This window comes from Symphalangus syndactylus, chromosome 23 (assembly GCF_028878055.3).
Source record: "Symphalangus syndactylus isolate Jambi chromosome 23, NHGRI_mSymSyn1-v2.1_pri, whole genome shotgun sequence".
Taxonomy (NCBI): Eukaryota; Metazoa; Chordata; class Mammalia; order Primates; family Hylobatidae; genus Symphalangus; species Symphalangus syndactylus.
Genome location: NC_072445.2, coordinates 16,774,806 through 16,797,080, shown reverse-complemented (window position 1 = coordinate 16,797,080; position 22,275 = coordinate 16,774,806). Strand labels below are relative to the sequence as shown.

The following is a 22,275-nucleotide window of genomic DNA, read 5'->3' as shown; positions in this document are numbered from 1 at the left end:
GGACCTTCCAAGACACCCGCCTCCCTAGACAGGGGTTGCAGAGGAGCAAAGGGGAAGCCTGGCAGGGCTAGGACCTGGGCGAAATGAGTTGAGAATCCTTGTCTTGGTGCAACTTGAGGAAGAGTGTCCCCGTTCCTACTGCAAGTGTACTGGGATTGGGGAACCAGCTAGATTTGAGCAGTTGGGAACGCAGTGGAAAAGCAACTTCATTGTTGAGGGTCTCAGGAAATCCATCCCTTACTTGCCACCCTGCTCAAGTCAGTGTTCTAATGGGTAAGACTCAGTTTATGCCCACAAAGAGTTCGCAGTCTGGTGAATTACAGACGTGTATAAACAAAGGATTAAGAGAGAATGTAAGCCAGGCAGGCACGGTGTCTCACGCCTGTAATCCAACACTTTGGGAGGCTGAGGCAGGCGGATCACCTGAGGTCAGAGGTTCGAGACCAGCCTGGCCAACATGGTGAAACCCCATCTCTATTAAAAATACAAAAATTAGCTGAGTGTGGTGGTGCACGCCTGTATTCCCAGCTACTCGGGAGGCTGAGGCAGGAGAATCACTTGAACCCGGGAGACGGAGATTGCAGTGAGCCGAGATCACACCACTGCATTCCAGCCTGGGCGACAGAGCAAGACCCTGTCTCAAAACAGCAACAATGACGACAAAAAGAATAAACCTGTGGCCAGGCGCGGTGGCTCACGCCTGTAATCCCAACACTTTGGGAGGCCGAGGTGGGCAGCTCACGAGGTCAGGAGTTTGAGACCAGCCTGACCATAGTGGTGAAACCCTATTTCTACTAAAAATACAAAAATTAGACAGGGTGCGGTGGCTCACGCCTGTAATCCCAGCACTTTGGGAGGCCAAGGTGGGCAGATCACGAGGTCAAGAGATCGAGGCCATCCCGGCCAACATGGTGAAACCATGCATCTATGAAAAATACAAAAATTAGCTGGGCGTGGTAGCGCGCGCCTGTAGTCCCAGCTACTCGGGAGACTGAGGCAGGAGAATCACTTGAACCCGGTAGGAGGCTGAGGCAGGAAAATTGCTTGACCCCGGTAGGCAGAGGTTGCAGTGAGCCGAGATCGTGCCACTGCACTCCAGCCTGGGCGACAGAGCGAGACTCCATCTACAAAAAAAAAGAAGAAACCTGTGATGCAAAGGCATGAAAATGATACAATGGAGGCTAGGCGCGGTGGCTCACGCCTGTAATCCCAGCACTTTAGGAGGCCGAGGCGGGCGGATCATGAGGTCAGGAGATCGAGACCATCCTGGCTAACACGCTGAAACCCCGTCTCTACTAAAAATACAAAAAAAAAAAAAATTAGCCTGGCATGTTGGCGGGCACCTGTAGTCCCAGCTACTCAGGAGGCTGAGGCAGGAGAATGGCGTGAACCCGGGAGGCGGAGCTTGCAGTGAGCCAAGATCACACCACTGCACTCCAGCCTGGGCGACGGAGCGAGACTCCATCTCAAAAAAAAAAAAAAAGAGCCGGGCGCGGTGGCTCACGCTTGTAATCCCAGCACTTTGGGAGGCCGAGGCAGGCGGATCACGAGGTCAGGAGATCAAGACCACGGTGAAACCCCGTCTCTACTAAAAAACACAAAAAATTAGCCGGGCGTGGTGGCGGGCGCCTGTAGTCCCAGCTACTCCGAGAGGCTGAGGCAGGAGAATGGCGTGAACCCGGGAGGCGGAGCTTGCAGTGAGCCGAGATTGCGTCACTGCACTCCAGCCTGGGCGACAGAGCAAGGCTCTGTCTCAAAAAATAAAAAATAAAAAAAAAAAAAAAAAGAATGATACAATGGACTTTGGGGACTGAGAGGAAAGGGTGGGAGGGGAACGAGGGATAAAAGACTACACACTGGGGCCAGTTGCGATGGCTCACGCCTGTAATCCCAGAACTTTGGGAGGCCGAGGCAGGCGGATCACATGAGGTCAGGAGTTCGAGACCAGCCTGACCAACATGGTGAAACCCCGTCTCTACTAAAAATACAAAATTACCTGGGCGTGGTGGCACATCCCTGTAATCTCAGCTACTTGGGAGACTGAGGCAGGAGAATCACTTGAACCTGGAAGGCAGAGGTTGCAGTGAGCCAAGATCGTGCCATTGCACTCCAGCCTGGATGACAAGAATAAAACTCTGTCTAAAAAAAAAAAAAAATACGCCAGGTGCGGTGGCTCACGCCTGTAATCCCAGCACTTTGGGAGGCCGAGGCGGGCGGATCACGAGGTCAGGAGATCGAGACCATCCTGTCAAACATGGTGAAACCCCGTCTCTACTAAAAATATAAAAAGTTAGTCAGGTGTGGTGGCGGGCGACTGTAGTCCCAGCTACTCGGGAGGCTGAGGCAGGAGAATGGCATGAACCCGGGAGGCAGAGGTTGCAGTGAGCCTAGATCATGCCACTGCACTCCAGCCTGGGCGACAGAGCAAGACTCCATCTCAAAAAAAAAAAATACTACACATTGGGTACAGTGTACACTGCTTGGGTGATGGCTGCATCAAAATCTCATAAATCACCACTAAAGAACTTATTCATGTACAAAAATAAATTTTTAAAATTCTATATAAAATAAAATATAATATTTAGTCTTAAAAAAAAAGGCCAGGTGTGGTGGCTCACGCCTGTAATCCCAGCACTTTGAGAGACTGAGGCAGATGGATCACCTGAGGTCAGGAGTTCAGGACCAGCCTGGCCAACATGGCAAAACCCCATCCCTACAAAAATACAAAAATTAGCCGGGCATGACGGTGGGTGCCTGTAATCCCAGCTACTCAGGAGGCTGAGGCAGGATAATCCATTGAACCCAGGAGGTGGAGTTTACAGTGAGCCGAGATCGCACCATTGCATTCCAGCCTGGGCGAGAGAGTAAGACTCCATCTCAAAACAAAAACAAAACAAAAAAAAACCTGTGTCCTTTACCCAGGTACCCAGGAGAGCAATGTTACAAGACAGTGGCCATGGGGTTGGAGAAGAGAGGATGGAGCATGAAAATGTGTAGAATCAAGAGGATATGGTGATTCATTGGATTGTGGTGGGGGGATGGTAACGGAAAGGGAGGAGTTGAGGATGATTTCTGGAATTGATCAGATTTGTAGGAGGAAAACTGGTGTCATAATGGCAAAGGAAATAAATGACAATTGGTCAGTAGTATCAGAAAAAGATGGAACAGCATCACCTTGATTCTGCAATTAGAAGATTATGGGTGATTTTTTCAGAGAGTAGAAGACTTTTTAGTGAGTGGAAGAGTGAGCATCAAGAGGTGAGGAAGTGAAGATGGCAAATGTAGGGTCCTGGCGATCTTACAGAAGTAGTATTTCGCTTTCGGTGACTAATGACGATTTCAGGGTAACACAAAGTGGACTACATGCCCGCTGTTATCTGCTGGAAGAAAAGGACATTTATTTTGGATGGGTATTTGTGTCTGTATGAGTGCTGATCCAGGCAAGATAACTGATGTTTTTACCCATCTCCAAGGCCTCAAGGAGCACCATAGTCCTGCAGCCTAGAGCTTGCCTGCTACTGAGTAAAGCAGGCATATCCTCTTTAGGCCCATGTACCATCTATCTAGCCCTTGGTTCCTCTGGGAAGTAGGGGACCAAGCAACATATAGTAGCACTACCAAATGGGAACTTTCATCCATGTGAATCTAGGTACCTAGAACATTCTTTATTTAGTTTTTTTTTTCTTTTAATTTTATATATTTTAAGAGACAAGGTCTTGCTCTGTCACCCACTTGGAGTGCAGTGGCACAATCATAGCCTCAAATTCCTGGGTTCAAGTGATCCTTTTGCCTCAGCCTCCCCATAGCTGGGATTATAGACACAAGCCATGGTTCCTGGTTAGTACATTCTTCCATGCTATTTTATTTATTTTTTTCTATTATTTATTTTTTTGAGATGGACTCTCACTCTGTCACCCAGGCTGGAGTGCAGTGGCGCAATCTCGGCTCACTGCAAGCTCTGTCTCCCGGGTTCACGCCATTCTCCTGCCTCAGCCTCCCGAGCAGCTGGGACTACAGGCACACACCACCACACCCAGCTAATTTTTGTATTTGTAGTAGAGATGGGGTTTCACCATGTTGGCCAGGCTGGTCTCAAACACCTGGCCTCAAGCAGTCCACCCACCTTGGCCTCCCAAAGTGCTGGGATTACAGCCATGAGCCACTGCGCCCAGCCCCTTATAATATGCAAATCTAATAGTTTTCATATATTTGTCTTTCAAATTTTCAGGAATGTATAATGTACAAAATAGAAGACTGCCTCAAGAAGAAAGGAGAGAAGAAAGGAGAGATGGAGAAAGCTGAGCAGTAGCTGCAAGAGAATGTAAGGTTTAGAAAATGGAGACTGCCACCATCCAATTCATTTATTGTAAGTGAAAATAATTGTTAATAATTGGAAATGCAGTGGGACATGATGGCTTATGCCTGTAATCCCAGCACTTTGGGAGGCTGAGGCCTGAGGATCTCTTCAGACCAGGAGTTTGAGACCAGCCTGGGCAACACAGAGAAACTCCGTCTCTACAAAAAATAAAAAATTTGTCCAGGCGCAGTGGCTCATGCCTGTAATCCCAGCACTTTGGGAGGCCTAAGCAGGTGGCTCACTTGAAGCCAGGAGTTCGAGACCAGCCTGACCAACAAGGTGAAACCCCATCTCTACTGAAAATACAAAATTAGCTGGGTGTGGTGGCTCACACCTGTAATCTCAGCTACTTGGGAGGCTGGGGCAGGAGATTCTTTGAACCTGGGAAGCGGAGATTGCAGTCTGCTGAGATCGTGCCATTACACTCTGGCCTGGGCAACAAGACCGAAATTCCGTCTCAAAAAAAAAAAAAAATTAGCTGGGTATGGTGGCATGTGCCTGTGGTCCTGGCTACAGTTACTCGGGAGGCTGAGGTGAGAGATCACTTGAGCCTGGGACGGTGAAAGCTGCAATGAACGGTGATCGTGCCACTGTACTCCAACCTGGGTGACAGAGTAGGACCCTGCCCCCATAAAAAAGGAAATGTGACCTACCACTAGCTGAGTGTCTTGTACAGAACAGTGGAGGTGAAGAGAAGGATGGAATCTAAATAACAGCACAGGCAGGAAGTCGACTGTCGGTGCCGTGCTGACAGAAGCCTTGAACTCCTTTTCTTCTGCCTGCTCTGCTGCCTGCCCCGCTCTAGGACAGAAAGTGAATGGGTTTCCAATCTGCAAGGATTTGGGGGGGGGGTGAAAAAAAAGAAGCTGTTTTGTCTTCAACTTAAGTTTGGTGGGAGTAAAACAAACAGAACAATGAACAGGGCAAGAAGTCCTGGAACATGGGTTTTGTGCCAGATGTGCTGGAACATGGGTTTTGTGCCAGATGTGCTGGAACATGTGTGGTAGCACCAAGCACTCCAGGGCTATATGAATCACATCTAGTAATTCACTCAGCAGCCACTATATACCTATAAGCAAGTGTGAGACAGTTTTCTAATCCTGCTACTCCCTCCTGCAGCCTTTCCTGCAACCCTCAAACCTCAGTGCTCACAGTTCCACAGGGGAAGCTGCAGGAGTTCCGCAGAGGAGCGGACTCCTTCCGAAACATTTCACCTAGAGCTCCCAGCACTGGGCCCAGTCATCCCGAGCATGCTGACCGTTCATTTATCAGTCAACAAACTGTTACGTTCATGCCACGGGGAAAGATAGTTAAGAGGACATTACTTCCGTAGAAGGCAAAGATAAAAACCTTAAGCACAGGTTCAAAGGGCGCATGCGTAAACGCTACGCAAGCACAGCGATGAAGGTTACTGCCTATCGAGGCACGACGCAGATCAATCCGAGGCGCAGCTAACCCCCTCAGAGCAAGTTCGCGGCACCAGACGCCCCTCCCCTTCTCCTCCGGCCTCCCCTGACGGAAGCGGAAGCTGCACTCGCGCACACTAGTCGTCTGGCTCGCTGGCTCCGGAAGCCGTGCTCCTTCACCCTCCTCGTTGGTCTGCTGTCACCATGGCGCTGGCTGTCTTGCGGGTCCTGGAGCCCTTTCCGACCGAGACACCCCCGTTGGCAGTGCTGCTGCCACCCGGGGGCCCGTGGCCGGCGGCGAGGCTGGGCCTGGTGCTGGCCCTGAGGCCTGCAGGGGAGAGCCCGGCAGGGCCGGCCCTGCTGGTGGCAGCCCTGGAGGGGCCGGACGCGGGCACCGAAGAGCAGGGTCCCGGGCCCCCGCAGCTACTGGTTAGCCGCGCGCTGCTGCGGCTCCTGGCACTGGGCTCCGGGGCCTGGGTGCGGGCGCGGCCGGTGCGGCGGCCCCCGGCGCTAGGTTGGGCACTGCTTGGCACCTCGCTGGGGCCTGGGCTCGGACCGCGAGTCGGGCCGCTGCTGGTGAGGCGCGGAGAGACCCTCCCAGTGCCCGGACCGCGGGTGCTGGAGACGCGGCCGGCGTTGCAAGGGCTGCTGGGCCCAGGGACTCGGCTGGCTGTGACTGAGCTCCGCGGGCGGGCCAGACTGTGCCCAGAGTCTGGGGACAGCAGTCGGCCCCCACCCCCGCCCGTGGTGTCCTCCTTTGCGGTTTCTGGCACAGTCCGGCGACTCCAGGGAGTTCTGGGAGGGACTGGAGATTCACTAGGGGTGAGCCGGAGCTGTCTCCGTGGCCTTGGCCTCTTCCAGGGCGAATGGGTGTGGGTGGCCCGGGCCAGAGAGTCATCGAAGACTTCACAGCCGCACTTGGCCAGGGTGCAGGTCCTAGAACCTCGCTGGGACCTCTCTGATAGACTGGGACCCGGCTCTGGGCAGCTGGGAGAGCCCCTCGCTGACGGACTGGCGCTCGTCCCTGCCACTTTGGCTTTTAATCTTGGCTGTGACCCCCTGGAAATGGGAGAGCTCAGAATTCAGGTAGGATAAAGGACTGAGGTCAGGAGTGTTTCCTCTTCCTTATACCCTCTTCTCTGTCTTAGGTAAATTGGAAGATTTAGGACTCGTGCTCCATATTATCCCGGACTTTGAACATAATGTTTCTAGCCGGGCGCGGTGACTCACGCCTGTAATCCCAGCACTTTGGGAGGCCGAGGCGAGCGGATCACTTGGGATCGGGAGTTCGAGACCAGCCTGACTAACATGGAGAAACCCCGTCTCTACTAAAAAATGTAAAATTAGCCAGGCGTGGTGGCGCATGCCTCTAATCCCAGCTACTTGGGAGGCTGAGGCAGGAGAATCGCTTGAACCTGGGAGGTGGAGGTTGTGGTGAGCCGAGATCGCACCATTGCACTCCAGCCTAGGCAATAAGAGTGAAACTCTGTCTCCAAAAAAAAAAAAAAAAAAAAGAACCTAATGTTTCGTAGCCTCATTTATCTGTTTTCTTTTTCTTTCTTTTTTTTTTTTTTTTTGAGATGGAGTCTTGCTCTGTCACCCAGGCTGGAGTGTGGTGACGCCATCTCAGCTCACTGCAACCTCCGCCTCCCAGGTTCAAGCGATTCTCCTGTCTCAGCCTCCTAAGTAGCCGGGACTACTGGCTCGTGCCACGATGCCCGGCTAATTTTTGTAATTTTTAGTAGAGACAGGGTTTCACCATATTGGTCAGGCTGGTCTTGAACTCCTGAGCTCAGGTGATCCACCCAAAGTGTTGGGATTACAGGTGTGAGCCACCGCACCCGGCCTATTGATCCATTTTCTGTAATCAAAATATAAGCCTCCATAATGTAGTGGGTCATACGAAAGGCTTTCATCCACTCAGGTGAAAGGTGAGGTTTGGGTGTGGTGGTGCATGCCTGTAATCCCAGCTACTTGGGAGGGTGAGGCAGGAGAATTGTTTGAACCTGGGAGGTGGAGGTTGCAGTGAGCCCAGATCACACCACTGCGCTCCAGCCTGGACAACAGAGCGAAATTCTGTGTAAAAAAAAAAAAAAAGGTGAGGTTTCAGATGTGTATGTTAATCTACTCAATCTAATTAGTTTATTGAATTGCTACAATGTATTCAGTATTGTGCTTTATAATATGGAGGATGACGTCTCTGTGCTTTTGCTCATGCTTATCCTTGACTTCAAATTGTTTCCTATTATTCTAGCCTCATCTGTTAAAATTCTACCCTCCTTTCCCTCAAGAGCCATCTAAAGATGACACCTTTGTCACAAAGCCTTTCATGATCTCACAGCCACGAATTTTTTTTTTTTTTTTTTTTTTTTTTTTTTTTTTTTTTTTTTGAGACGGAGTCTTGCTCTGTCACCCCCTAGGCTGGAGTGCAGTGGCGCGATCTCGGCACACTGCAAGCTCCGCCTCCCGGGTTCACACCATTCTCCTGCCTCAGCCTCCCGAGTAGCTGGGACTACAGGCGCCCGCCAACACGCCCGGCTAATTTTTTGTATTTTTAGTAGAGACGGGGTTTCACCGTGTTAGCCAGGATGGTCTCGATCTCCTGACCTCGTGATCCGCCCACCTCGGCCTCCCAAAGTGCTGGGATTACAGGCTTGAGCCACCGCGCCCGGCCCAGAGCCACGAATTTAGAACTTCCTCCTATAGCATTTTCTTTTTTTTTTTTTTTTTTTTTTTTTTGTATTTTTAGTAGAGACGGGGTTTCACCGTGGTCTCGATCTCCTGACCTCGTGATCCACCCGCCTCGGCCTCCCAAAGTGCTGGGATTACAAGCGTGAGCCACCGCGCCCGGCCGCTCCTATAGCATTTTCTATCTTTTTTATGGCATTTATTTTATTCTATCTTGTTATGATTACATACATAATCTGTCTAATCCCCAATTATATATTGTAAATACCTTGAAGGAAAGGAGTCTTTATTATCTTTGGTGCCTGGTGTTTAATTTTAATATTTTATTAAATACATCCAAGGGAAGTTTTTGGTTTCTGCCTTTACTTCAAGAAGACAGTTGTAGAACAGATAATAGTTGTTCCATTTCCAGGGGTTACTGAGTAAAGAGACATCAGTTCACCATAACAGACATAAGAGTGACAAAAAAATAAACCTTCATTATGTTAAAAAAAAAAAAAAGAAGGCCAGGCGCAGTGGCTCACGCCTGTAATCCCAGCACTTTGGGAGGCTGAGCCAGGCAGATCACTTGAGGTCAGGAGTTTGAGACCAGCTTGGCCAGCATGGTGAAACCTCATCTCTACTAAAAATACAAAAATCAGCCCAGTATGGTGGTGCATACCAGTAAACCCAACAACTGGGGAGGCTGAAGCAGGAGAATCGCTTGAACCTGGGAGGTGGCAGTTGCAGTGAACCCAGATCACACCACTGCACTCCAGCCTGGGTGACAGAGCAAGACTCTGTCTCAAAAAAAGAAAAAAAATGAAAGTTGTGTTTAGGGGGACAAATACAGTATAGTGTTTAATTAAGGACCTAGATATATGGTTTAGATGGTGCTGTCCAATATGGAAGCCACCAGCCACTTTGTGGCTTTTTAAATTTAAATTAGTTAAAACTAAATAAAGTAAGCCTGGCCAACATGGCGAAACCCCATCTCTATTTTAAAAAATACAAAAATTAGGCCGGGCGCGGTGGCTCACGCTTGTAATCCCAGCACTTTGGGAGGCCGAGGCGGGCGGATCAGGAGGTCAGGAGATCAAGACCACAGTGAAACCCCGTCTCTACTAAAAATACAAAAAAAAAAAATTAGCCGGGCGTGGTGGCAGGCGCCTGTAGTCCCAGCTACTCGGAGAGGCTGAGGCAGGAGAATGGCGTGAACCCGGGAGGCGGAGCTTGCAGTGAGCCGAGACTGCGCCACTGCACTCCAGCCTGGGCGACAGAGCGAGACTCCGTCTCAAAAAAAAAAAAAAAAAAATACAAAAATTAAACCCCAGCACTTTGGGAGGCCAAGGCAGGCGGATCACAAGATTAGGAGATTGAGACCATCCTGGCTAACACGGTGAAACCCCATGTCTACTAAAAATACAAAAAAAAAAAAAAATTAGCCAGGTGTGGTGGCACATGCCTGTCGTCCCAGCTACTCTGGAGGCTGAGGCAGGAGAATCCCTTGAACCCGGGAGGCGGAGCTTGCAGTGAGTCGAGATCGTGCCACTGCACTCCAGCCTGGGTGACAAGCGAGACTCCATCTCAAGAAAAAAAAAAAACCCACAAAAATTAGCCACACGCACGCCTATAGTCCCAGCTACTCAGGAGGCTGAGGCACAAGGAGAATCATTTGAACCCAGGAGGCAGAGGTTGCAATGAGCCGAGACTGTGCCACTGCACTTCATCATGGGCAACGAAGTGAAACTAAGTCTCAAAAACCAAAAACAAAACCTAAATCATGTTTTTTAGTTGCTTTAGCTACATTTCTTTGTTTTTGTTTTGTTTTTATCTTTTTAGCCACATTTCAAGTGCTCAATAGCACATGCAGATATAGACTATTCCATTGTAGAGAGTTCTACTGGGCAATACTAGAGTAGCCAGTTAATACTTTGGGATGTCAGGTAGAGATACATGTGAGATACATGTGAAAGGGAGTGGATGTAGGTTTCCTCTTGAATGGAGGAAAAACTACTGGAGTACTCAAGAGTAGAGCTCATTGAACCAACCAACGACTGAACCAACCCTTTCAGCTTTTCCCGCAGCCTGAATTCAGTTTCCTCACTAATGACCACTTAATGTTAATCCCTGTGGATGCCTGGTGTCACTCATAGGTCTTGTGGGAATAAATGTCTTTACCATTTCACTGGCTCCGGGCCAAGTTGAAGGTATCACAGAAAGGTTATCTTTACCGAGAAAATTTTTTGGAGCCAGAGTCGGGATAGGAGGTGATATTCTCTTCCTGGTACCCATTAGAGGGAGAGGTTTTCAGGTCTGCTACCTCAGGCCCCACCTTCCACAAGCCTTGTGGTTATGGGAAACACAGGATGGAAATAGACTTGTTGGCTGCTGAGAGACAGGTTAGAGCCTGCCCCCTTAGGAGAAGGTTATAACGTGGTGGTTATTTCTCTAATAGAGGTACTTGGAAGGCTCCATCGCCCCTGAAGACAAAGGAAGCTGCTCATTGCTGCTTGGGCCTCCATTTGCCAGAGAGTTACACATCGAAATTGTGTCTTCTCCCCACTATAGCACTAATGGAAATTATGACGGTGTTCTTTACCAGCACTTTAAGATACCCAGGTTAGCTACCTAACCTTTTAAGGAGGATAGCTTCTCACCCTCATCACATTCCTCCTATCCCATGCCTTAGAACCAGGTACCCCCCAGGCCCTGGTTAAAAGAAGCCACATTTGTGGCTGGGCGCTGTGGCTCACGTCTATAATCCCAGCACTTTGGGAGGCTGAGGTGGGTGGATCATGAGGTCAGGAGATCGAGAGCATCCTGGCTAACACGGTGAAACCCTGTCTCTACTAAAAATACAAAAAAAAAAATTAGCCGAGTGTGGTGGCGGGTGCCTGTAGACCCAGCTACTTGGGAGGCTGAGGCAGGAGAATGGCGTGAATCTGGAAGGCGGAGCTTGCAGTGAGCCGAGATCGCACCACTGCACTCCAGCCTGGGCGACAGAGCGAGACTCTGTCTCAAAAAAAAAAAAAAAAAAAACCACATTTTAGAGAGATTGTGGTAGGCACCTCTTGGTATATCAGGGAGACCGCAGAAGAGAAATCTGAACCATGAGGTTAATTTGGACATTCCAAACAGAGACACCTGTGATTAAAGAGGGCTCCAAAAGAGCCAGGATCCTGCTCTGCCACTCATCTGTCTCTGATCCCCCTTTCTAGTCTCTCCACCATTTCCCCTAGCTCATCCTAAGACTGACTTGTTCCTTGGAGAACTGCGTGGGATCTCTGGGTGGGCAGTAGACTCAAGAAGAAGTCTGCATGTCGGGGGTGGGCCTGTGGTAATGAACACATGCTCATTACTCCCATTGTGACCTGACCAGGGCCACTGCTGTGTTGCAGGGTAGTCCAGGAAGGGGATGTTCTATGTGTGCCAACAATTGGGCAAATAGAGATCCTGGAAGGAAGTCCAGAGAAACTGCCCAGGTATGCAGCTGCCTTCTATCCTATAGCTGGGATTTGTAACCTGGGTGCATGAGTTCTACAATCCCCTCCCTGCAAATCATGTGTAATTTGTGCCCAAGAGGATTTTGTTGTTATGTACTTTGTGTGTGTGTGTGTGTGTGTGTAACAGGATCTTGTTCTGTTACCCAGGCTAGAGTTTAGTGGTGCAAACACAGCTCACTGCAGCCTCTACTTCCATGGCTCAAGTGATCCTCCCACCTCAGCACTGCCCCTGCCCCAGTAGCTGGGACTACAGGTTCACATCACCACGCCCAGCTATTGGTTTTTGTATTTTTAGTAGAGATAGGGTTTCGCCATGTTGACCAGGCTGGTCTCGAACTCTTGAGCTCAAGTGATCTGCCTGCCTTGGCCTCCCAAAGTGCTGAGATTACAGGTGTGCACCACTCACGCCCAGCCTGTGTACATTTTTTTGGAGAGAAAATTCACCTGTCCTTCAGTTCCCGAACAAGTGTATGACTGAAGAAAGGTTAAGAACCAGTCAGGCATGGTGGTGCATACTTATGATCCCAGCTACTCGGGAGGCTGGGCAATATAGCTAGACACTGTCTCAAAAAACAAGCAAACTAAAAGAACCACTCCCTGCTGGCTTTGGGAGGTGTTTATACTCAAACTGACTGGTGGCCCTATGTAAAGCAAAGCACTAAGAAGAGTTTAGGCCAGGTGTGGTGGCTCAAGCCTGTAATCCCAGCACTTTGGGAGGCTGAGGTGGGCAGATCACTTGAGGTCAGGAGTTCAAGACCAGCCTGGCCAATATGGTGAAACGCTGTCTCTACTAAAAATACAAAAATTAGCTGGGTGTGATGGTGGGCGTCTGTAATCCCAGCTACTCAGGAGGCTGAGGTAGGAGAATCACTTGAACCTGGGAGGCAGAGGTTGCAGTGAGCCCAGATTGTGTCACTGCTCTCCAGCCTGGGTGACACAGCAAGACTCCATCTCAAAAAATAAATAAATAGGTAAAATTTAAAAAAAAATTTTTTTTTAAAGAGTTTAATGGCCTAGACCAAGACGGGATTCCTTCCTTTCCATTCTCAGCCTTGGTGTTGTTTGGACCAAGACTTGGGCCATACCATCCATATCTCAACGTAAGGATATACAGGCTCTGATTTCTGCCTTAACTATGGAGTGTGCACAAGCTACTTCTCAATCCTATCTCTGAAAACGGGAAAGAGGGATTTCTATTTTTTTTTCTTTTTTTTTTGAGACAGAGTCTTGCTCTGTCACCCAGGCTGGAGTGCAGTGGCGCAATCTCGGCTCACTGCAAGCTCTGCCTCCCGGGTTCATGCCATTCTCCTGCCTCAACCTCCCAAGTAGCTGGAACTATATAGGTGCCCGCCACCACGCCCGGCTAATTTTTTGTATTTTTAGTAGAGACGGGGTTTCACCGTGTTAACCAGGATGGTCTTGATCTTCTGACCTTGTGATCCGCCTGCCTCGTTCTCCCAAAGTGCTGGGATTACAGGCGTGAGCCACCCCCCACCGCCGCCAGGGATTTCTATTGTTTTTGAGAGGGCTACCCTGTCCTATCAACAGAGAATGAGAAATAGAGCATAACCGAGCCAAGAACCCAAAATAAAGAATCCAGCTTTTCTCCTCCTGTTGACTTTGACCACAGAGGTTCCATGTAAAATGGTGAGGCAAAGAATTGAGACACTGCTTTAGCCTTATTTGTAGGGAGGAAAATGTATAGCCCTGTATCCCAGCATTCCCTGTATTCTGGACTCATTTCCTGTAGCAATTTACTAGAAGGAGAGCACAGCTGATAGATGCACTAACTCATGCATAAGAGCCTTCATGTCCAAGGTCTGTGGCATAGCCAGCCTGGGTCCTATGCCAGGAGAGGGAGTCCTTGTCTGGAGTGCCTAATTCATCCCTGGTCAATATCCAGTGCTTGGTTCTGGCCAGTGCTCAGTACCCCCAATCTCAGGGTGGTGGTGCCCTGTGGAACCCCATTTAGGCTCCATGTCACCTCTTCGAGGTTTTCCAGATTAAGTCCATGAGTCTGGTGGAAAATGCCAGGCTGGCACTTAGCAGTCACTTCCCACCTCTCTCTCCTATCATAAATTTAGCAAACCTCTTTGAGCTAGCTTTCAGTAGGAAAACTACAGAATGCCCACTCTTTGAGCCAGGCGCGGTGGCTCAAGCCTGTAATCCCAGCACTTTGGGAGGCCGAGGCGGGCGGATCACGAGGTCAGGAGATCGAGACCACAGTGAAACCCTGTCTCTACTAAAAATACAAAAAAATTAGCCGGGCGTGGTGGCGGGCGCCTGTAGTCCCAGCTACTCGGAGAGGCTGAGGCAGGAGAATGGCGTGAACCCGGGAGGCAGAGCTGGCAGTGAGCCGAGACTGCGCCACTGCACTCCAGCCTGGGCGACAGAGCGAGACGCCGTCTCAAAAAAAAAAAAAGAATGCCCACTCTTTGTACTCTCAAAGGAAAATAGGCACTAGAACCTCATGAGACAGGCTGGCAAGCCAGTTCTGTTCCTGAACTTCTATTGTCTCAACTCTATAGAACTCTGCTTTCCTCCTGAGTGCTGAGCACATAGTTCTTTTCCCCCCAAGGAAAGCAGGGTTGGGGTGAGTGGCCAAATGGGTCCAAGGACAGATACAGATGAGTGTTTTAAGCTGCACTGGGCTTGAGAAGGGAAGCCCTGCAGAAGTTCCTATGAGCCCTGGAAAGGAATTCCACTGTTGGTATAACCTCTTCATCCTGTCCCTGGTGCTCCACTTCCCCAAACCAGGCTGCATGGGAGCCAGCTCCACTATCACCTATCTGGCTGGCTGGAACACAGCTCAGTGTTCCTTAGCAGTGTCCATATAGGTTCCAGAGCTCTGGCCTTTCTATTCACTGAGGTGGTCCAATCACCCTCCACTGAAGAAGGTGGTCTCTCCCTACGCCACAGTGCCGTCCCCCATCTCATTCCTATGCAGGGCTTCCATGGTGAGTCATACACACCATGACTCAGCTGTTGAGCTTGATCGAGATCCTAGGTTAGAAGCTCACTGTCACCTATTTATAATTAATTATAAGCAGATTCAGGCTTCCTGATGTTCTAGGTTTACTGTAGTACTTAGAAGAGTTTCATAATACTAACCTGGTATGCTTCCCCCTCCACCTTGCTGCACTCTCACACCCCTTTGCTACTAGAGAGAGCAGCTTTGAGACTGTGGGGCAGTGTGAGCAGAGGAATTTGCAGCCTGATTGGACCATAAAGAGGACTAGGTTATAGCCTGGCTCTGTCATTGCCTTGCTGCCTGAGGATTAAAGAGGGAAGTAGTTCATGATTTCTTTATCTGGAAAATTGGGTTAGTAGCTGTTCCTGCTACCCATCCTCTTCCCCGTTAGTAGGTTGAATAACCCTAACTCACTATGACACTCGCCAACTACCGCGCAGCCCTGGTTATGCATCAGAATTGCTGGGGAAGCTTTCAAAAAATACAGGTGCCTAAGCCCCACCCCAGATCTATTGGAGCAGAATCAGGGTGAGGCTGGAGCCTGTGCTTTTTTTCCTTCACAAAGGAAGGAGAAAGGTTAATTTTAAAAACAGATAAAATTCACACACCATAAAACCATACTTTTAAAGTATACAATTCAATTTTTTTATTCATAAGGTTGTACAACCAACATCACTGTTTAATTCCAGAACATTTTCAACATCTCAAAAAGAAACTCTGCACCCATTAGCAGTCATTCCCTGTAGCTTCCCTGCTAGCCAATGGCAACTGCTGATCTACTGAATGGAATCACATAATATGTGAGAAATGTTTAGTTTTTAAAGTTACACAGATAATTCTAATGTGCAGCCAGAATACAGAACCATTATTCATCAGATGGCATTATTAAGGACTCCGCCTGCAATGAGATTTTGTGGATTATTGAGTAAGAGCCAAGGAACCCTTCCCCCTGGGGTTTTTGGGGCCTGGATGGCTGTGTATTTGAGGGGGAGACTGAAGCCAGTAGAAGTAATCAGATGATCCATTGCTTAGTGCAGCAGTGGCTTCTCCCATTGGTGTGGGTGGGTAGGCCACATGCCTGGAGAAACACACCCCCTCAGAGCTCTCATGGCTGTCATGGGGGATGCAGAGGGACAGGCATAGCTCTTGCCCTCAAGGTGTGTATGGTCTGTCAGGAAGATGAGAAAGCCCATCTGCATTCCTTTTCCCCACCATGACTCGGGACACGCACTTGTGCTCTTGTTTGTCCTCTGTGATTGAGAAACTTTGTCCTTGAGGAGGGGGTTTTTGGACTCTGGATCTGGGGTTCATTGGGCCTTTTTCCTGCAGGTGGCGGGAAATGTTTTTTAAAGTGAAGAAAACAGTTGGGGAAGCTCCAGATGGGCCAGCCAGCGCCTACTTGGCCGACACCACCCATACCTCCTTGTACATGGTGAGGCCCCAAGGATGGGTGTAGACCAGCGCAGGGGGTAGAAACGATTTTTAGAAATGAAAACTTTTTCCTACCTTTCACAGGTGGGTTCCACCCTGAGCCCTGTTCCATGGCTCCATTCAGAGGAATCCACTCTCTGGAGCAGTTTGTCTCCTCCAGGCCTGGAGGCCTTGGTGTCTGAACTCTGTGCTGTCCTGAAGCCTCGCCTCCAGCCAGGGTGAGTGAGGTCATCACCCCAGGGTGTGAGAAAAGCCTGCTTAGAACATCCCTGGAGGAGCAGCAGCCAGATGGGTAGTTCCTAATGAACTGGCCAGAGTGGGACTGGGAGGACCTTCCTCAAACCAGTTATGTCCTACACCAGGCCACCAGCCCACTCCTTTCTGTAAGCCAATTCCCAGGCTCCTTTCCTGGGATAACCTCTGTCCTCCAGGGTTGGCTCTGGAGGAAGAATCTCCAGCAGGGGCATCTGTTTCTGAGACTGCCCTTCCCCTTGGGGAGCTCATTGGCCATCCTGTGCTTTACTGCCCTGGCCCTGAAGGACACAACTCCTCATACCAGTGGCCCAGGTGTGGACGCAGATCCCCACCTCAATGCTACCGCAATGTCTCTCAATACCGTTCAGACCAGTCATAACAGTTGAGGTGTTATTGGCAGCACAGCAATGCCAAAGGGAATTAACTAGTCTTTGGCTGTTGGATATGCTGGATGCCCCGGCCAGAGCACCACAAGTGGTGTGGCAGACACAGCCTCACTACATGGGGACAGCCCTGGCCTGGGGTCAGGGAGGCTCAAGGAGAGAAAAACAGGGTATCTGCTTTCTAGATCCAAGGGACCCTGTGTTACTGGGGACTCTAAAGTTTGGGCAAAATGAAGGAGACGAATGTCTGTTCTCTGGTTGCAGGGGTGCCCTGCTGACAGGAACTAGCAGTGTCCTTCTACGGGGCCCCCCAGGCTGTGGGAAGACCACAGTCGTTGCTGCTGCCTGTAGTCACCTTGGGCTCCACTTACTGAAGGTGAGGGTCTCTGGAGAGTAGAACCCCAGCTACTTCCCCTCCCCAGCTCATGTTCTCCCTCTCTGCTGCTTCCTCTCCCCTCCCTCCTCTGTCTACTCAGGCCCTAACACTGTCAGGCATATTCCCATGATGCTCAGCTATGGAGAGGTACTTTCAAGGAGGAGGGAGTTGCAAGATACTGGTGGACAGTCCAGGGAATGGGATAGGGTAAAAAAGAGGTAGGACTTGGCCAGGGTACCTTCCCCATCCCTGCCCTCCAGAGAAAAAGATGGCCCACATCTTCCAACTCCTCCTCCCCTGATTCTCCTGCCCTTGTCATGCTTGCCCCTTGCTCACAGACCCATTGGGATCCCCTTCCCAGGTGCCTTGCTCCAGCCTCTGCGCAGACAGTAGTGGGGTTGTGGAGACAAAACTGCAGGCCATCTTCTCCCGGGCCCGCCGTTGCCGGCCTGCAGTCCTGTTGCTCACAGCTGTGGACCTTCTGGGCCGGGGCCGTGATGGGCTGGGTGAAGATGCCCGTGTGGTGGCTGTGCTGCGTCACCTCCTCCTCGATGAGGACCCCCTCAACAGGTACTTACACAGAGCTGGGCCTGTCAAAGCGTGGGGGGGCCAGCTGGGCGCGGTGGCTCACACTTGTAATTCCAGCACTTTGGGAGGCCGAGGCAGGTGGATCACCTGAGGTCAGGAGTTCAAGACCAGTCTGGCCAACATGGTGAATCCCTGTCTCTACTAAAAATACAAAAATTAGCTGGGTGTGGTGGTGGGCGCCTGTAATCCAAGCTACTTGGGAGGCTGAGGCAGGAGAATCGCTTGAGCCCAGGAGGCAGAGGTTGCAGTGAGCCAAAATCGCACCATTGCACTCCAGCCTGGGCGACAAGAGCAAGACTCAGTCTTAAAAAAAAAAAAAAAAGCGGGTGCGGGGGGCCAGCCCTCCTACTTTTCAGCCTTTCAGTCCTCCCTTCTCTCACCCCTCAGTGGCTTCTCAGTCATCTCCCATCCATTTGGCTGCCCTCTAGACAGCCCTGAGCTCAGTGTCTTAGAGGGATCCAGAGGGAGGAGTCTGTGGTCTAGCATTTCTTAGGGAACACTCAGTTAAATAAAAAGCCTCTGCCCTCAATGTGATGGGGGAAACACAGTTCCCCCATCTAGGAACTGGGGTAGGTGCTCATCTCCCTACCCCATCTTAGCACCCACCTCACTTCCCTGCCCTTCTGTGCCGACTTTGGGACAAGGCAGTGCACAAGAGCTGCCAGCCACATTCTCACCCTCAGTGCCCACTCCTCTGTCTACAGCTGCCCTCCCCTCATGGTTGTGGCCACCACAAGCCAGGCCCAGGACCTGCCTGCTGATGTGCAGACAGCATTTCCTCATGAGCTCGAGGTGCCTGCTCTGTCAGAGGGGCAGCGGCTCAGCATCCTGCGGGCCCTCACTGCCCACCTTCCCCTGGGCCAGGAGGTGAACTTGGCACAGCTAGCACGGCGGTGTGCAGTGAGTATCAAGGGAGAGTACTGGCCCTCCCTAGGAGGTCCCTGGCTTTTGTTACAAGAACTCAGTCCTGTTGCCTTGTGAGTGAGAGTAGAAAACCCAGCCCGGGCGCCGTGGCTCACGCCTGTGATCCCAGCACTTTGGGAGGCCGAGGTGGGCGGATCACCTAAGGTCGGGAGTTTGAGACCAGCCTGGCCAACATGGAGAAACCCTGTGTCTACTAAAAATACAAAATTAGCCAGGTGTGGTGGCGCATGCCTGTAATCCCAGCTACTCAGGAGGCTGAGGTGGGATAATCGCTTGAACCCGGGTGGAGGTTGCGGTGAGCCAGGATCACGCCATTGCACTCCAGCCTGAGCAACAAGAGCAAACAAAACTCCGTCTCAAAAAAAAAAAAAAAACAAAAAAAACCTAAGGCATCAACCGAGGGTCTCTGCTTCAGCTGGGGACGGTCCCTGAAGGTTCCTGCCTACTGTGCCCTGCTCATGTGTCCTTTCCTGCGGTTCCCTAGGGCTTTGTGGTAGGGGATCTCTATGCCCTTCTGACCCACAGCAGCCGGGCAGCCTGCACCAGGATCAAGAACTCAGGGTAAGAGGACTTGGGCACAGGAAAGGCGGAAAGAGGAAATGGATGTAGATGGGTGGGTGGTGAGGAAGGGAGAAGGGAATGGGAGGCTGATGGGGAGGAGGCCTCCCTGTGTTCCTCTTTGCAGTTTGGCAGGTGGCTTGACTGAGGAGGATGAGGGGGAGCTGTGTGCTGCTGGCTTTCCTCTCCTGGCTGAGGACTTTGGGCAGGCACTGGAGCAACTGCAGACAGCTCACTCCCAGGCTGTCGGAGCCCCCAAGGTGGAGACCAAGTCCTTGGAGGTGGGACAGGAGCCCCTCCAAGAGCATATCCCAACCATGCACTTTCCATCTCCTAGATCCCCTCAGTGTCCTGGCATGATGTGGGTGGGCTGCAGGAGGTGAAGAAGGAGATCCTGGAGACCATTCAGCTCCCCCTGGAGCACCCTGAGCTACTGAGCCTGGGCCTGAGACGCTCAGGCCTTCTGCTTCATGGGCCCCCTGGCACCGGCAAGACCCTTCTGGCCAAGGCAGTAGCCACTGAGTGCAGCCTTACCTTCCTCAGGTGGCCAGGGGGCCTGGAAGGGATGGCGGGTGGATCAGGGGCTGCAGCAGGCTGGGGAGCAGGAGGGGCTGCCCAAGAGGTCAATTGTGTGTATGTGCATCTGACGGGTCTCACCTTCTCACATCCTCTCACTCAGCGTGAAGGGGCCAGAGCTCATTAACATGTATGTGGGCCAAAGTGAGGAGAATGTGCGGGAAGGTGAGTGAGCAGGGAGGGGCAGGGCGTCCCATGCTTCCCAAACCCTGATGGCCCCCAAGCCACCCCCTACTCCCAGGCTACTCATGGTCATTCCTAATCCTTCTTTCTACAAGTCAGGTTCCTGCCCAGCTGGGTCTAGTACCTGGGGTGCCAGTGCTGTATTGTCAGACCCCAGTTTCCCTCCCTGCTCTCGCCTAACTTCAACCCCCAACAAGCTGAGCTTCACCCTCCTGTGGGCTCCTCTCTCTCTTCAGTGTTTGCCAGGGCCAGGGCTGCAGCTCCATGCATTATCTTCTTTGATGAACTGGACTCTTTGGCCCCAAGCCGGGGGCGAAGTGGAGATTCTGGAGGAGTGATGGACAGGTAGGGTCTGAGTGGAATGGAAGCTGAGGGGTCCAGGGTGGGAAGGATATGAGAAAGCTCACAGCAGTCTTCAGAGTCCAGAGATAGAAGTTCCTGCTGTTTCCATTCTGAGATAATATAATGGAAGCTGAAAGGGGCCATGAAATTGGGCAGGGGCCACTGAGGAGAATGGGGGCCTACCTGGTAGGGCACACTGGGCACAGCTGGGTAGAGGGCCCTGTTGAGACTGCCTGTAAGGAGAGGTACCACAGGCAGGGGCAGAGTCTAAGGGGGACACTAAGGACTCTTGCCCTTGCTCCCTTCTCTCCAGGGTGGTGTCTCAGCTCCTTGCCGAGCTAGATGGGCTACATAGCACTCAGGATGTGTTTGTGATCGGAGCCACCAACAGACCAGATCTCCTGGACCCTGCCCTTCTGCGGCCTGGCAGGTGGGCCCCTTGTACTGCTCATCTCTACCCTCATTCTGTGCCTCCTTCACCCCTCATGGCTGAGCTCCCTGAAACTTATACCTGCCTATCTCCCTAAAGATTTGACAAGCTGGTGTTTGTGGGGGCAAACGAGGACCGGGCCTCCCAGCTACGTGTTCTAAGTGCCATCACACGCAAGTATGCTCAGGAAGATTGCGAAGGGCTTGGGCCTTGGGATGCTTAGGGGATGTGTGCAACATGCAGGATGAGCTGGTCAGCACTGGCTTTCGAGGGAGGAGGTGATGCCAACTGTTTCTTCCCGTATCCCACAACAGATTCAAGCTAGAGCCATCTGTGAGCCTGGTAAACGTGCTAGATTGCTGCCCTCCCCAGCTGACGGGCGCGGACCTCTACTCTCTCTGCTCTGATGCCATGACAGCTGCCCTCAAACGCAGGGTTCATGACCTGGAGGAAGGTGAGCCACTTGCCGGCCTGAGAGGTCAACCAAAAAGCTAGTGGGGAGCTGGGTGCACCTGAGTCCCAGCTACTTGAGAGGCTGAGGTGGGAGGATCACTTGAGCCCAGCAGGTTGAGGCCAGCCTGGGCAACACAGAGAGACCCCAACTCTAAAAAAAATGTTTAAGGGAAAAAAAAAAACTAGTGGGAGACAAACCTAGTCCTGGATTCCAGAGGGAAGATCATTGACATCTAGGAGACCCTGAGTGGGAAGGCACCTTCCCAGGGCTCTCCCCTGCCTGGGCACAGACCACAGCCTCCCCACCTTGTCATCTCCAGGGCTGGAGCCAGGGAGCTCAGCACTGATGCTCACCATGGAGGATTTGCTGCAGGCTGCCGCCCGGCTGCAACCCTCAGTCAGTGAGCAGGAGCTGCTGCGGTACAAGCGTATCCAGCGCAAGTTTGCTGCCTGCTAGGAGCCCCCCAGGGTCTGGGACCCCACTCAGCATGGCGGCAGGTACCTCCATAGCCCACAGAGACATCTGGGAGGGAAGGGCTCCTCCTCAGGCTGCTGCCAACCCACCTGGAGGCCACCTCCCTCCAGGAGATCCCGGGGTGCAAAGTGGCATTGAGACAGCAGCAACAGCTCAAGAGACATCTCCTGCCTACTTGCCCCTCCTTCCAGGCCGGCTCTAAGAGAAAGGCCTGTCTGCTCAGGAGGAGGGCCAGGGCCTTGGGTTCTGGGGATTGAGCCCTGAGAGGGCTAGTTCTGTGGCTGAAAATAAAGTGTGTCCCGCCCCCTACTGGTGTTGTGGCATGAAAGGTTGGAGTGAGAGAGAGCAGGGTTGTGGGAGGAATAAGCCCTGGGAGAGGGTGGGGTGGTGGGCA

General features: G+C 51.4%; 1 protein-coding gene across 2 annotated transcripts; it reads left to right on the top strand.

Annotated features, from left to right (window-relative positions):
- The first annotated feature begins 5,765 nt into the window (after nucleotides 1-5,765).
- PEX6 (peroxisomal biogenesis factor 6) lies at nucleotides 5,766-22,190 on the top strand. 2 transcript variants are annotated; one of them, XM_055263270.2, is made up of 17 exons: nucleotides 5,766-6,585; nucleotides 10,889-11,052; nucleotides 11,832-11,915; nucleotides 16,237-16,339; nucleotides 16,423-16,556; nucleotides 17,241-17,352; nucleotides 17,714-17,922; nucleotides 18,645-18,840; nucleotides 19,349-19,425; nucleotides 19,550-19,682; nucleotides 19,760-19,965; nucleotides 20,102-20,163; nucleotides 20,418-20,526; nucleotides 20,837-20,953; nucleotides 21,053-21,130; nucleotides 21,268-21,407; nucleotides 21,727-22,190. In XM_055263270.2, exons 1-17 carry the CDS (start codon nucleotides 5,968-5,970, stop codon nucleotides 21,861-21,863), a joined length of 2,679 nt encoding a protein of 892 aa, XP_055119245.2. In that variant the 5' UTR covers nucleotides 5,766-5,967; the 3' UTR covers nucleotides 21,864-22,190. The 2 variants fall into 2 exon arrangements, with proteins under 2 accessions (XP_055119245.2, XP_055119244.2); XM_055263269.2 differs by having other exon boundaries at nucleotides 5,766-6,849.
- Nucleotides 22,191-22,275: the final 85 nt, after the last annotated feature.

Bases quoted from the DNA above. Each gene is read 5' to 3' on its own strand.
- PEX6 (XM_055263269.2), top strand. From the start codon at position 5,968: ATGGCGCTGGCTGTCTTGCGGGTCCTGGAGCCCTTTCCGACCGAGACA. The intron at 11,916-16,236 runs GTATGCAGCTGC...TTTTTCCTGCAG, and splicing joins AGTCCAGAGAAACTGCCCAG to GTGGCGGGAAATGTTTTTTA. The intron at 17,353-17,713 runs GTGAGGGTCTCT...TCCCCTTCCCAG, and splicing joins TTGGGCTCCACTTACTGAAG to GTGCCTTGCTCCAGCCTCTG.